This window comes from Rhineura floridana, chromosome 7 (genome assembly GCF_030035675.1).
Source record: "Rhineura floridana isolate rRhiFlo1 chromosome 7, rRhiFlo1.hap2, whole genome shotgun sequence".
In the NCBI taxonomy this organism is placed as follows: domain Eukaryota; kingdom Metazoa; phylum Chordata; class Lepidosauria; order Squamata; family Rhineuridae; genus Rhineura; species Rhineura floridana.
In genome coordinates this window covers 47,940,135-47,954,714 of record NC_084486.1, presented here as the reverse complement: position 1 = coordinate 47,954,714, position 14,580 = coordinate 47,940,135, and the positions used below count along the sequence as shown (strand labels likewise).

General features: G+C 40.8%; 1 protein-coding gene and 1 pseudogene across 2 annotated transcripts in view; one reads left to right on the top strand and one right to left on the bottom strand.

Moving 5' to 3' along the window:
* Positions 1–14,580, bottom strand: part of TBC1D12 (TBC1 domain family member 12) — a 72,308-nt gene that overhangs the window by 41,770 nt on the left and 15,958 nt on the right. For both annotated transcript variants that reach the window (XM_061635481.1, XM_061635482.1), the window contains exon 2: positions 539–662. In XM_061635481.1, the coding sequence (XP_061491465.1) occupies positions 539–662 (124 nt within the window). The remainder of the gene's footprint in view (positions 1–538; positions 663–14,580) is intronic.
* On the top strand, positions 2,737–2,855 carry LOC133389757 (5S ribosomal RNA; annotated as a pseudogene).

Below are 14,580 nucleotides of genomic sequence, written 5' to 3'. Positions count from 1 at the left end.
TTAATCTGTTCCACAAGTAAATATCTTCAGTGGAATGAGTTCACACATACAGATGCCAAGCATCAACTATACAATGAAGTAAAGAGTAGAAAAACCTAACGATGTACATACATGTGTGAAGTAGCTTATACAATTAAATTTAAGGTGAAGCCATAATCTTATCCTATTCCTCATCTGACCCAAATTAAATTGTCCCACTTCCAAAGGTGCAGAAGTTTATTGTTCTTATGCTTGTAGACCTTAAGAGTTTTTAGGGTTCTGAGTTATACTGTTCAACTGCTAGCAACTGCCACTCGACACTAGCAAATTTAGTTTACTTCTCTAGTAATTTGTTAAATCAAATGCACAACTAAAACTATTACAGAATACAGCTTTCAACTGTGGTTTGTTTTATAACTCTTTAGGATTGAAGAGCAGAGTAAAAATGATTTAAGTAAATAAATTTACACTTAAACAGGTCTACCTTAAACAAATCTGCTCTATGGAATTCCAAGGACAAAATGAAAGAAGACTTGTATATCATATTACAGATATTCACCTGCTGAATTATTTTAGAGTCTTTCTGTAGGTTCTCTTTTGGTGGGACTTTTCCAAACAACTTCCAGCCAGGAGCACTGTGGATAGCAGGTTTGTGTTCCTTTGTCCTTTTGGTAAAGAAATTCCTGGAAAAAAAAGGTTTGAAATGTAAGATGTGTTTGCTAGAGTTTATCTCAGTTTCTTAAACCTAAATAAAATTATAATTAGAGCATATTTCTCCGTTCAGATTTTTGGGGTGAGGGGTTTGCCATGTCAAAAGTTACAAAAACAGTTTTTAAGACTCTCTCCTGGTCAGGCCAAATTCAGTTATTTAACAGTACAGCAAGCCTCAGCAAGCCTTAATTTCAGTAATATTGGTGTAAAGTAAAAATAAAATAACCTACAAAAAGCTTTAACTCTTTAGTGCATATTTGTCAAACCAAAACAAATAACGGCCTCCTTGGTAGAAACAAGTATTTACATGTTAAAGATTTCTAATTTAAAAACATCTGGCTGGCCCTTCTCCAGATTCCCCTATCTAAAGAAGAGGTGGGTGGCTACTATGGAAAGGGCCTTTTTGGTGGGGGCAACTCAAATATGGGTCAATAAGGCTCAACTGGCACCTCTTACCTTTTTGGCAGCAGGTGAAGACCTTTTTATTCTCCAGGCCTTTGGGAAACATGTTTCAGCTCTTGGAATAAAAATTATTTTCAGCCAGATTTTATATTTGGTTTTTAGAATTAGTTTATACTCCTGGTTTTTGTGTGACTACTATATTGATTTGTGCATTTTAACTTTATTGACATTGTTTTAATTCTGTATGAACCACGGGAGGATGTTGTTAACTGGTAGTCAGTAAATGTCAAGATAGGTTTTTAAAAACACAATTCTAGAGTGGTCTGAAGAATGTTCATTTTCTAGTTTTAATACTTTGGTGAGAAAAGTTATCTTAACAATTATTAAATTAAGATAGTTAAATCAAACATTAAATAAACATTTGGCTGGGACTAAGCATAGATACCAGAATATGGTCAAGTATCATTAAACACAAGTGAAAACTTCATGATATACATATGAGAAGGAAAGGACTAGGAAGACATGCACAAGTCACAAACAAGTGCCAGACTTTTGGGGTCCATTCAAGTATAGATCCTGACATTTATTTAATTTAATTTATAACCTGCCCTTTGTCCCAAAAGGAGCCCGCTATCTATTTGATAGTGATTTCTGTAAGATTCAAATGTGTGGCAGAGCAGCAAAATAAACCCATACACAGTTAGAAAAAAAATCAGGTTCCAGGAGAAATAAATAATCAAATGTTTGGGAAGTATTTAGCACTTGTATCAACATGAAATTGAGCTTGCATAATTAATGTTTAGTGTACATGAATACTATGGAAGCTGTATATGCCAATAACCATTTAGCACAAAAAACAACAGCACAAACAAAGGCAGCCTTCACAGTACTGCTTTGCAAAGACCACACATAAGGCACTCTTATAGTATTCAAGAGCTGTTAGCTCTATAATGTGCATGCATGCAAACATCCTCCATAGTACAGCTCCGTATTTTGCATAAAGCAATGCAGTAAATGCTACATGCGTGGCACGCTCAGCATCAATGAGCTAACACCAAGAAAGCTACCTGAAGTGGTACCAAAGAAGAAAATGTTCCCTTTCATATTTATTTACATGGCTGATCTACAAGTACTATTTTATAAGCAAAGTGTCCTTTCCAGCTGAGAACACAGGAATGTTTCACCCTTTCTTCCTTCTGGTTGGCACACACACTCAAAATGCATGATTAGTTCTCATAGAAGACATCCATTTTTTAATTCCAAACAGCAAATCCTTACATAATTCTCTGTAGGAAAGTGAAAATATGCATTCTAGTTCTGTGGAACAAACATTTTTATGCAAAAAAAGCAGCCAACGAAACCTGCAAAGCAAAACAACAAGAATTATCCCCCACCTCAAAAAGCCTTAGATAGGGACGGGAAATCTCAGTCACCCACACGAGCATAAATGATAAACCCTGGTAGATGTGTCCAATCTCAGCGTAGCTGTACAATCCATATTTTTTGCTCAAGACTGGAAAATCTAATGTAAATGTCCCAAATGCTGTTGCACTCCCATCAGTATTTTATATTTGCATGGGCTTCAGTCACTAAGTTATTTTTCATTCAGCTATTTTAGTGATTTATGGTAACTTATCTGGCATTTACTATGGCCACACTACCCTGAAGACGCCCGATCTCTTCTGACCTCGGAAGCTAAGCAGGGTCAAGCCTGGTTAGTACTTGGATGGGAGACTGCCTGAGAATATCAGGTGCTGTAGGCTCAGAGGAAGGCAATGGTAAACCACCTCTGAATACCTCTTACCATGAAAACCCTATGAATATATTGAAAAGATTCATAGCGTCACCATAAGTTGAAATCGACTTGAAGGCATATAACAACAACTGGCATTTATACTAGAAAGAAAGAGGTGAACGAAGACAGTATGGTCTTTTCATTATTTATGAAATACCAGGCACATGTTTACCAATTCTCTAAGACCTACATACTGCTAAGACCTTTAAGGAACTTTCAGCACTACAGATGCCCTGCTCGAATGTTTTTATAAATATAGAGAGAATCACCATTACATTGCAGCATTAGTCACCAACTAAGCAAAAGGTTTCCCTTCTCATTTCAGGTATAAAGTGTTTTGACCCTACTAAAATAGGATGCTGCCTATAAATTCATTCTGGCCACATAAATAGCAAGAAGCTTTGGAGCCTCTGCAGAAACCAGGAGGCCAACACCCCTTCTCCATTTCTCTCCCTCATTAACAGCTAATACCCACTTATACTCTTTTCCTACCTTTGTTTCAAAGCGGGGGGGGGGAGGACAAGGAGAAAGATGAAAAGACAATATGCATAAGCAGCCACTATCATGCTATGTTGCTATTTCTAGGTAGACCAGCAATCCCAGCGGTATCCAAACTGCCCATCCAAACTATGAAAGATTGGGACATCCCCCCCCAAAAGCTTCTAAGTCCCTCCACACAAATTACTTTATCATTGTTTAAATAAGACTAGGCAACATGTTAAACCCTGGACAGCAGACAGGGAAAAAGCCTATGGTGGTTTTGTGGGAAAGAGTGCTAAGTCATGGAGAGAGGCAAGAATTTTATATTGTTTTTATTGGCCTAATGCTGCTCATGTTATAAGGTTCTTGTAACCTGTTTTTATGCTGTGTAAGCCATATTTAATGGGCTGTTCCTCAAAAACTAATTTTATAACAAATTGTACCGAAGGACTGAAAATTTCTATTACATTTGGGTTGTTACTGTTGTGTTGTTATGCGCCTTCAAGTCAATTACGACTTACTGCGACCGTATGAATCAGTGACCTCCAACAGCATCTGTCATGAACCACCCTGTTCAGATCTTGTAAGTTCAGGTCTGTGGCTTCCTTTATGGAATCAATCCATCTCTTGTTTGGCCTTCCTCTTTTTCTACTCCCTTCTGTTTTTCCCAGCATTATTGTCTTTTCTAGTGAATCATGTCTTCTCATGATGTGTCCAAAGTATGATAACCTCAGTTTCATCATTTTAGCTTCTAGTGACAGTTCTGGTTTAATTTGTTCTAACACCCAATTATTTGTCTTTTTCGCAGTTCATGGTATGCGCAAAGCTCTCCTCCAACACCACATTTCAAATGAGTTGATTATTCTCTTACCCACTTTTTTCACTGTCCAACTTTCACATCCATACATAGAGATTGGTATGAATGATCCTGACTTCTGTCATCCTTGCATCTCTTTTATAGAGTTCTTCAGTGTATTGCTTCCATCTTCCTTTTATTTCATCTCGGTCAGTCTGTGTTCCCCTGTTGATTATTCAACATCCCTACTCTTGGTTTAAATTTCCCTTTCATTTCTCTAATCTTTTGGAATAGGGATCTTGTTCTTCCTATTTTGTTGTCCTGTTCTATTTCTATACAATAACTATTGTAATAGTTTTCTTTGTCCCTACGTACTAGTCGTTGTATAGTTGCATTTAGAGTTCTGACCTTGTTTCTATCTCCTTTTGCTTTCCTTCTCCTCTTTAACCATTTTAAGAGTTTCTTCAGTCATCCATTGAGGTCTTTCTCTCTTTTTCATTCTTCCCTGAAAATGTCCCTGACTTCATTCCATAGTTCTTCTGGTTCTCTGTCAACTAACTTTAAAGCCTCAAACCTGTTCCTTATTTGATCTTTATATTCTTCTGGGATGTTATTTAAATTGTATTTTGGCATTATGATTGCTTTGTTGGTCTTCTTTAGCTTTACTCTGATTTTCGATATTACCAGTTCATGATCTGTACCACAGTCTGCTCCTGGTCTTGTTTTTGCAGAAAGTATGGAACTTCACCATCTTCTGTTACCAATTATATAATCAATTTGATTCCTATATTGACCATCTGGTGATATCCATGTGTACAGTCGTCTTTTTGGTTGCTCAAAAAATGTGTTAAGAAACAAATCATTGGCTTCACAGAATTCAGTAAGTCTTTCTCCTGCTTCATTTCTGTCTCCTAAGCCCCATTTTCCCCACAATTCCTAGTTCTTCTCTGTTTCCTACTTTTGCATTCCAGTCCCCCATGATTATCATCATATCTTGTTTTGGTGTGTGATCAATTTCCTCCTGTACTTTTGTGTAAAATCTCTCCAATTCTTCTTCTTCTGCGTTTGACGTTGGAGCATAGACTTGGATGATGGTTATGTTCATAGGTTTCCCGTTTAATCTCATTGATATCACTCGCTCAGACCTTGCGTTGTAGCTCCTAATTGCTTTTGCTACATCACTTCTCACTATTAAAGCAACCCCGTTTCTTCTTGATTTCTCATTTCCTGCATAAAATATTTTGTAGTTGCCTGATTGAAAATGTCCCATTCCCGTCCATTTTCATTCACTCACGCCAAGTATTGTAATGTTGATATGCTCCATTTCTTGCTTGACAATATCTAACTTTCCCTGGTTTATGCTTCTCACATTCCATGTTGCTATTGTGTGCATCGTACAACTCCGGACTCTCCTTACGCATCTGTGCACATCAGCCTCTGGGCTTCCTTCCAGCTTTGACCCAGCTGCATCATTAGTCACACTCGTACTTGTCCTTTGTTCTTCCCCAGTAGTTTGGTGAGTGCCTTCTGACCTGAGGGTCTCATCTTCTAGCACTATCTCGTGTTGCATTTTGGATAATCTGTTCATAGGCTTTTTGTGGTAAGAGATATTCAGAGGTGGTTTACCATTGCCTTCCTCTGAGTTTGGATGCATCTTAGCCTGGTGTCTCAGTTGTGACCCTTCCGCCTTGGGTGCCCCTGCTAGGAGTCTAGCCTCTTGGTCTAGACTCCTGACGGCATTGCTCTCAGCTTCTTCAACACTCTCAAACCCCCTCACCACGTTAAGGTGTGCATCCTAAAGGGGGATTACGTTTGGGTATAAGTCCCTAATGCCATGAAACTGCTTCCATGATTATAATTATGAAAACAGTAAAGTCATTCACAGAATAACTTTAAAATGAATGGTTGAATTCTGATTTCAAAAGTACAAGTGGAACTAAATCACTGAGGTGGATTTAGATCAATACTGAACAAGTCTGACTGCCATTCTGCTCTCAACAGGGAGTCATGTAGACAATAGAGAAAAGTGCTGTTGTAGTGAAAATATGCCAAGGACACTGATATTGCAGGAATGGAGGGAGGATGGATGGTACAGGGGGGTAGAGCATTATTGTAGCAATGTAACTGTTGCCATGATTGTGAGGGAAGAAGAGGTATATAACTGTCTGTAACTAACCACCATTTGGGGGAAGAGAGTAGAGGCCTGTGCTCTACTCTGGCTAAGCGCTTAGCTAAATAAACAACCTTAAAACAGGCTTTGGCTTCATTATTAAATCTCCTCAAAAAGAACTCAGTCGTAAATTCCACGACATCACCTTTTACGCATTGGAATGAAGCTATTTTGAACTTCGTTTTATAAAGCTAAAATAATGAAGAGTGCTTTTATTCTTGCTGTCAACAAAGCTTCAGCTCCATCTATTCCAAGTTTAATTCTGGTTCATAACCTCCCATTCCCTTGATCTAACAAGCATCTACAAAGAAATCACATCATGCTATAGCAGCTGGACACATGAAATGTGTTCAGTTCTAGATAAGAATAAATCAGAGCATATATGTGCAGCCAGTTTTATGCTGTTCTGTTGTAACCTCTGTTGAGACCAGGTATGGGGGACCTTTGGCCCTGTTGCTGAACTATAACTTTATTCACCCCTGGCCGTTGGCCATGCTTGCTGGGGCTGATGGGAGTTGTAGATCAGCAGCATCTGGAAGGCAAAGGTTCCCCACCCCTGTAGTAGATATCAAAGGCCAGAAAAGAAAGAAGCAAAGCTATGTCCCCAGCTTCCAGGGCCCTGTTTTGTGTTTCACACAGCATTCAGTTGCCTGAATCTGCAGTTTAGATCCCCCCAGTCCCTGGCCTAGTTCTCACTGATGTGGTGAGTCTATGTCTGGGCAGAGCCCCCCCCCCCCCGCTCACGTGACAGCATACTCTTCTACACAAGCAATTTCCTCCCACATAAAAAGCTAGCATGTCGGGGGAAAACTGCTTCATACACTTGTGGTTTTATGTTGAGGGATCATTACCTGAATTGCATTCCACCATTGTAATAAGAAATCTGAGGTGGAAGAAGGTTCTACAACTTAGTTAAAAATAGTTCAAGTGACTGATTTGAAAACTGATTTGAAACTTCGCAGTGTAAGAGGCATAAGTTTAGGGATGGTCCATGCCAAATTTCGGGTAGAAAGGATATTAAATGGCTTATTTTGAACGAGTTGACCATGTGATGAATGACTTAGGGAAGTTGACATGTGGTGTGAGTTTTTCTTCTGCAGACTTTGCTGGAGTGGTTTTGGGGGAAGGGATTCTCTGTTTTACTGTCTTTGGGGAAATTGTTTTTGCATTAGGTCAAGTGGAATGTCTAGTATGTGCCATTACTGATGAGTTGTGTAACATGTTTGCAGTTTTTATTTAAAAAGCTTATGTTATTATACAGCCACAAGAGTGGCTGTATACTATAGCCAGCGTGGATTTTTCACATTCCGCAATGTTAAATTGAAAATACCCCCATGCCATTCTGATGCTTCCCATAAGCTCATTTCAAAACAAAACATTATAAAACGTATAATCCTGAACTCAGAAATGCTTGCTTAACAACCCTCTCAATTTTCATGGCGATACACAAAACAGTCAGAAAGAATTGAGAGTTCAAAGTCTAAACAGAGAGAAAAAAAACCCAGACCCCTTTTGGACTTTTTTCTCTCAGAGTTCTCATAATCTGTTGAAATTCATTAAAAATCAGCCATGTTCACAGAGTACAGGCGGGCCCCGCTTATATGGCAGGTTCCGTTCCGGACCCCCGCCATAAAGCGGAAATCGCCATAAAGCAGAACCCCATTGAGTATAATGGGGTGCGTCATGTCAAAATGCCGCAAAAGCGGCTTTAAAATGGGGAATGAAAGCCACTGCATTAGCAGAATGCTGGGAAGCGAAGGGCCGGTAAGCGGGGCCCTACTGTACCTGTAATCCTGTTACTGACATTGCCCCATATTCTGACCTTCATCTTCTGCAGTTCACACCTGACCTTTATTTCACTTTAGACAGTTCATGGCTTCCCCCAAATAATCCTGGGAAGTGTAGTTTGTGAAGGGTGTTGAGAGGAGACTCCTGTTCCACTTAGAGTGCTTCAGTGGCCAGACTGGTTTAACAGTCAGCCACTCTGATTGAAGTTCTATGAGGGGAACAGGGCCTCTCCTAGCAACTCTCAGCACCCTTCACTAACTACACTTCCCAGGATTCTTTGAGAGAAGCCATGACTGTCCAAAGTGGAATAAAGGCCTGGTGTGGATGTGGCCAGGGACAGCTTTGGTTTAAATTTGGGTGGGAGGCTACATGTGCCTGCTGTAGAATAAAAAGGTGGGGGAAAGGCTGAAAAGCAATGATACTGTTCACAATGTTTTCCTTTTGGAAAGGGGCTTCCCCTCTGCCCAGTGCCTGCCCACCCACCCAATATCTTCCCCTCCCACTCCTCCTACCCTCCCTGCCCCTCCCCCCGTCAGTGTTGGACTATAACCTGGGAGGCAGGGCTGTGGAGTCAGAACACCAAACCTCCGACTCCTCTATTTTTCTACTCTCCAACTCCACCCAAAATTGCTTCCGACTCCAACTCCACGACTCCGACTCCATAGCCCTGGAAAGCGCTGCAAATGTCTCTTTAAATTGGACGCTCTCGTAGGAGCATTTTTATTGCTGCCTGAATATGCGCTGATCTTGGCATCACAGCATTTGTCTTCATCTGGGTCCTGTGTCATACACTGACACACAAAATGTTTTCCATCTTGAGTTATGGTGAAATGCTCAACTACAGCTGACTTCATAGGAAGCTTCTTTGACATAGTGAATTTATATTTTAAAACATTTGTCAATCAATAATTTATTTTGAAGCCTGAGTCAGAGTTGGTATATTTCTACCAACTCTGACTCCACCCAAAATTGCTTCTGACTCTGATTCCACAGCACTGCTGGGAGGCCAGGGTTCAAATTCCCACGCAGCCATGAAGCTCACTGGGTGACCTTGGGCCAGTCACTGCCTCTCGGCCTCAGAGGAAGGCAATGGTAAAACCACCTCTGAATACCATTTACCATGAAAACCCTATTCATAGGGTCACCATAAGTTGGGATCAACTTGAAGGAAGTCCATTTCCATTTTCAAACATGATTGCACAGAAATAAATCCCACTGAACTCAAAAAGTATGCAACTGGTCAAGCCCACCTTCCCTTCCCCCTCCTATCCCCTCCCTCTTGCCCCTTCCCTCCCCTCCCCCCCTTCAATCCTCTCCTTCCCCCTCCTCCTACCCCCCGATGGTCAGTTTCACCTATCTTAAGCATGATTGCACGGGAGCAAATACCACTGAACTCAATAAGCATGCAAATTATCAAACCTGCCCTCCCCTGCCACTTCCTTTGCCCCTCCCCTTCTAATCCCCTCTTCCTCCCCTCTCCCCTCCCTTTCTCCTTCCCTATCCTCTCCCCTCCCCCGGCTCCTCCCCCATGGTCAGTTTTACCTATCCTAACCATGATTGCATAGGAGTAAATCCCATTGAATTCAATAAGCATATAAATGATTAGACCTGGCTTTCCTCTCCTTCCCCTCTCCTCTTCCTGCCTCCTTCCCTGCCCACTCCAGCCATCCCTCCCTTCCCGGTCAGTTTTACCTATCCTAAGCATAATTGCACACGAGTAAATCCTACTGAACTCAATAAACATGCAAATGATCAAACCTGTCCTTCTCCTCCCCTCCCCCTCCTTCCTGCTCCCCTCCCTATCCGTTGTGGTCAGTTTCACCTATCCTAAGCATGATTGCAGGGGAATAAATCCCATTGAACTCAATAAGCATGCAAATGATCAATCCATTCTCAGCAAGCTTGCACAGGATCCCGTTTTTACCTCCCGAATTAAAAAGCAGAGAAATTCACTAATAGGCAAAAAAAAAAAAACCTTGCGGATATATAGGAAACCTATAGGATATATAGGAAATCATTTTCTTTTGCTTCTATTTCTGTGAATATGTGAAGTACAGCAACACTCCAAATATAACTGTGGAAAATTGCACTGACTATTCTGCAGAATAGTCTCCAGTGGACATCAGGAGTGTCTGTTTGCACAAGCTAATACAGTGGGAGGTGAAATATGTTCTAGCAAAATTCTAGGTGTGCTCTATGTTTTTAATTGATGATGTCCACCTTTCCTTAAGTGAAGTGGTTTAAGCCAGGTTAAGTTTGTTTTTTCCAACAGCTAGAGTCATTCCTGAAGTAGCAATATAGTGTAATCAGTCTGATTTTACATCAAACTGCAGTTTCAGATTCAACTGTTAATGCACCCAAAATAGAAATAGAACATAACCTCCAATTTGAAACACAAAAGCTATCTTCACCATCATATGGCATTGACCAATAAAAAGGCTTTGAAATTAATAAAAATGAATTTGACACAGATTTCTAGAACGAATAATGAGTGAAATAACATTTTCTATATTAGATTCTCTATAGAAATAGTAACATGGGAATGAAGCAAAGTAATAAGAACACCAACAAACATACAAAAATGTCATTCTCCATCTTTGGAGATGGCAGGTATTGCCACCACTCACCATATGCTCAGAGGTACGTTACCAAATTCTTCCAAGCTACACAGGAAGTGGATTGTACTGTGAAAGACCAACCCAAATTGTGTTTGCATTTTGACAATTTTGTAGGACAGTACAATATCTCAAGAGAGGAGGTCTGCTCCTGCTCCCCTGGTGCATTCACTATAGCTGCCCAATTTCCCTGCTTTTTAAAGTTTGATAGAAATATCTGTGGGCTATAGGTACATTCTTAAACTGCAAGGTTTTTTGCCTATTAGTGAATTCATTGGGAGTTCATAAGGTGTTTCCTGCACATGCTCAATGCACATGTGTTCCCTGCACATGCCTGTTGTGAGAGAAAATTATGTAGAGAGGGGAATCAAATGTTAAGTGAGAATGAGTGACAGGCAGAGAAGGTCATCTGGAATATGAAAGAGCATGGATGTGTGAGGGACAGAAAAGGATGGGGGGGAGATGAAAGAGAGATCAACGTACTCACATACCAGACCACCACAACATTGGAGTGTTTGCAATTCAGGCATGGCAGGAGGTTACAAGTTAGGTATGAAAGGAGACATAGGAGAAGAAATCACAGATGAGTAAAAATAGTTTGAAAAATTTTGTGGGGAGGGGAAAATATATCCAAGGTGCACAGTACCTGGTTATCTGATGGGCATTTTTGAAGGCACAAAAGAACTTTCAGAAAAAAGAGGGAAGGGTATTTAGGGGGCTTGTGTCTATCTGCTGAATTTCCTCCCCCACCCCAATTGCAATCCTTTAAGTTAAGGCTAGGCTTTCCAATTAACCTGAAACCCCCCAATATGCCTGCTCTTCCACCTTTAACAACTATATGACGTGAAAACATCAGATGGGGAATTATAGGGCATGGGAATCAACATGAATCCCTTCTATCACTCAGTGAACTGGTTGTTAGAAGCAGAGAAGAAGCAACTGCCAATAAGAGTTGGAACTCCCACTAAAGTCACAGAATCCTCATTTTAAAAAAAAAAGTTGGCAACCCTGATTTCGCTTATAGGCATTAGATGAGCTGCATTTGAATTCGTGTCCGTGAATTCATGTCCGTCTACGTGGTGTGTAATTTCTTATGAGAATTATTCCTTTCTTTATTTAGGGCATTTGTACCCCACTCTTCAGTCCAAAAGACTCTCAGAGTGGCTTGCATATAGTCAATTAAAACAGGACAGTCCCCTGCCTGCAGCGTTACAATCTTAAAGATACAACACACAAGGAAAGGGAGACAGGGAGGGAAGAGAAAAAGAGCAAGCTAGGCACCAATTCTTAACACTAAATAGCTCTTATAATGACCAGCTGGAAACAGTTCTGGGGCAGGGGATGCCTGGTGGAGCTGGCCTTTTGGAATAGTTGAGAGAACGAGCCCTGCTCCTCATTTCTCTCATCGAGTTTTCTCATTTTCAATTTCAAATCTGCCTGATGAGAGAGTTGTCAACCTAGCTTTCACAAAATATAATCAAATCCCATTAACAAAAAGGGCAACACCCTTGACAGATGCGTTTAGGCAATATGGCTATGAAATGGTATCCTAGCCTGTAGTTCCAGCTTCACCACTACCTTGGAGCTGGATGGCTGTCAGTGGCTGAGTGGACCTTACTTCCAGATTTGTCTGTTCAGTGGAATGGACACATGGCGTCTATGCAATTGAAGGTATCATTCCACGTTACAAGTACCCAACTGACAACCAATACCATCCACATAGAATGATAAGCATTGTAATCGAAAAACAAAAATCCTGATGGTAGGTTAACATTTCTCCACAATGCAGAATCAGCAAGAGAGCTGAGAAAAAGAAAAAGTGCCTTACTTTTAAGTACTTTTTATTTTATGGCACAGGAAGGAATCAAGTTTTGGACTTCATAGATTACTGAATTGTATTGTAACTTAGTCAAATGTGAGCCATGTGAAAGGACTGGGGTTAGAGCAGAGTAGCTTTCCATAATATTGCAGTGTGTGTTTGTGTCACAGGCTACTTCGTTGAAAGTCTTGCTTTTTAAGTAATTAGGTACGGCAATATATATTGCATACAGTTTATATAAATATTAATCTTCCTAAACTCTCATTTTAATTCTGATTTCCATCATGATGTCACCCTCAGTGGGAGAAAGAAAAAAACTTGAGGAAAGGATTATAGAGCTTAGAGAGTAATAAATTTAATGACATGTTATGAGAAATGATACAACAGTACACTAGAATTGGTTTTCTATTCTTAAATGCAGTGTTCTTAAAAAAACACAGTTCGGGCTCAGAACATTGCAAGGAAGGTACATGCTCTGATTGAAGACCTACTCCAAAGCGTTCTCTTGAGACATTTAGGAAGAAATTCCACACTCTACATATTCAAAAGTATTTTCTCAGTTTGGATATTACAGAGTTGGAACCTAGAAGACAAAGTGATTGGCACAATTCTGCTCAGAATCTCGAGTACGCAACCTTGAAGTACCTCCATTCACAGCATTGTACAATATTTTGTATTAGCACAAAATTAGTCTCTATCTCAGCCTTTCCCAACCAGTGTGCCTCCAGATGTTGTTGGACCAAAACTCCCATCTTCCTGACCATTGGCAATGCTGGCTGAGGCTGATGGGAGTTGTGGTCCAACAACATATGGAGGCACACTGGTTGGGAAAGGCTGCTCTGTCTTGTCCATTCTCCCAGTTAGCTGGCTAAAGGAAAAAATACTTTACTGTGGCAAGAGACTGGATGGACTAGATGACCTTCAAGATCCCTTCCTACTCTATTCCTCTATGTGAATGGTAGCTTCAGTTGCATAGACCATTTGTCCATTCCAGTGAGCAGACAAATCTGGGACTTAGATCCACCACTCTGCCACTAACAGTCAACAAGCTCCATGCTCCAACCTGAAAGACCATCTTATTCCTTATATACCCAGTCAATCACTGAACTCTGCAGGTGAGGGCTGTGAGGCGTCCTTCCCTGGCTCTCCCTGTCAGGTTCCTACCTGCTCGTGGTTACTGCTGTCTCTAGGCACAACCAGGGACTCCACCAGTCTGGACCGCACTCTCTTATGGTTTACCTATCCGCTCTAGCACAGATCTCAACAGATCCCCCTGCTAGGCAACCACCAGTAACGTCCCAATACTAGTATTCCCAGAGACTCTGAATACTGGTATTGTTATTCTCTTCACCGCTGCCACCATTTGTTACAGTTCCCCTTCAGCCTTGGTCATTACCTTACCCTCCCTTCTGGTCTGTGAAACCCCAGCCAAGGATCAGGCCTTTGGTAAACCAAATTAAGTATTTATTACAGATAACAAAGCTAACAAGATTAACAAGATTTCTTCTTAAGGCACATAAGCATATGGTTTTACTCAATACTAATCTGAACTCCACCCCCCTCCTTCTTCACTCTCTCCTGGCAAACAACTCTCTCAAACCCCACCAAGCAATCCACTCTTTCTCTTCTCCCCCCCAGATTCGACTCTCACTCTTCCTTTTATACATTCAGCCATTTTAAACACTCAGCCAATCATCTCGCATTCTACTGCCCATTCACTCCCCCTCCTCTTTCACTCCACTTACCATGTATCTTCTAAAACAACACTTACCATATATACATTAATATAGGAACATCACATTTCCCCCCCCTTAAACAACAGCAGAGTATTATTCCTGTTCCAGGATTTATACGTCGCGTTAACAAATAAAAGTCTCTATGGGGAAAATGCCTTTCTTTGTTCCTCTGTCTGGTCACGTCACTGCAGTCCCAGCCACTTGCCTGGAAAGTCCATCGGCCAGTACATTGTCCTTGCCTTTGATGAACTGGAAGTCCACTTGATAGTCCTGTAGGGCCCAGGACCAC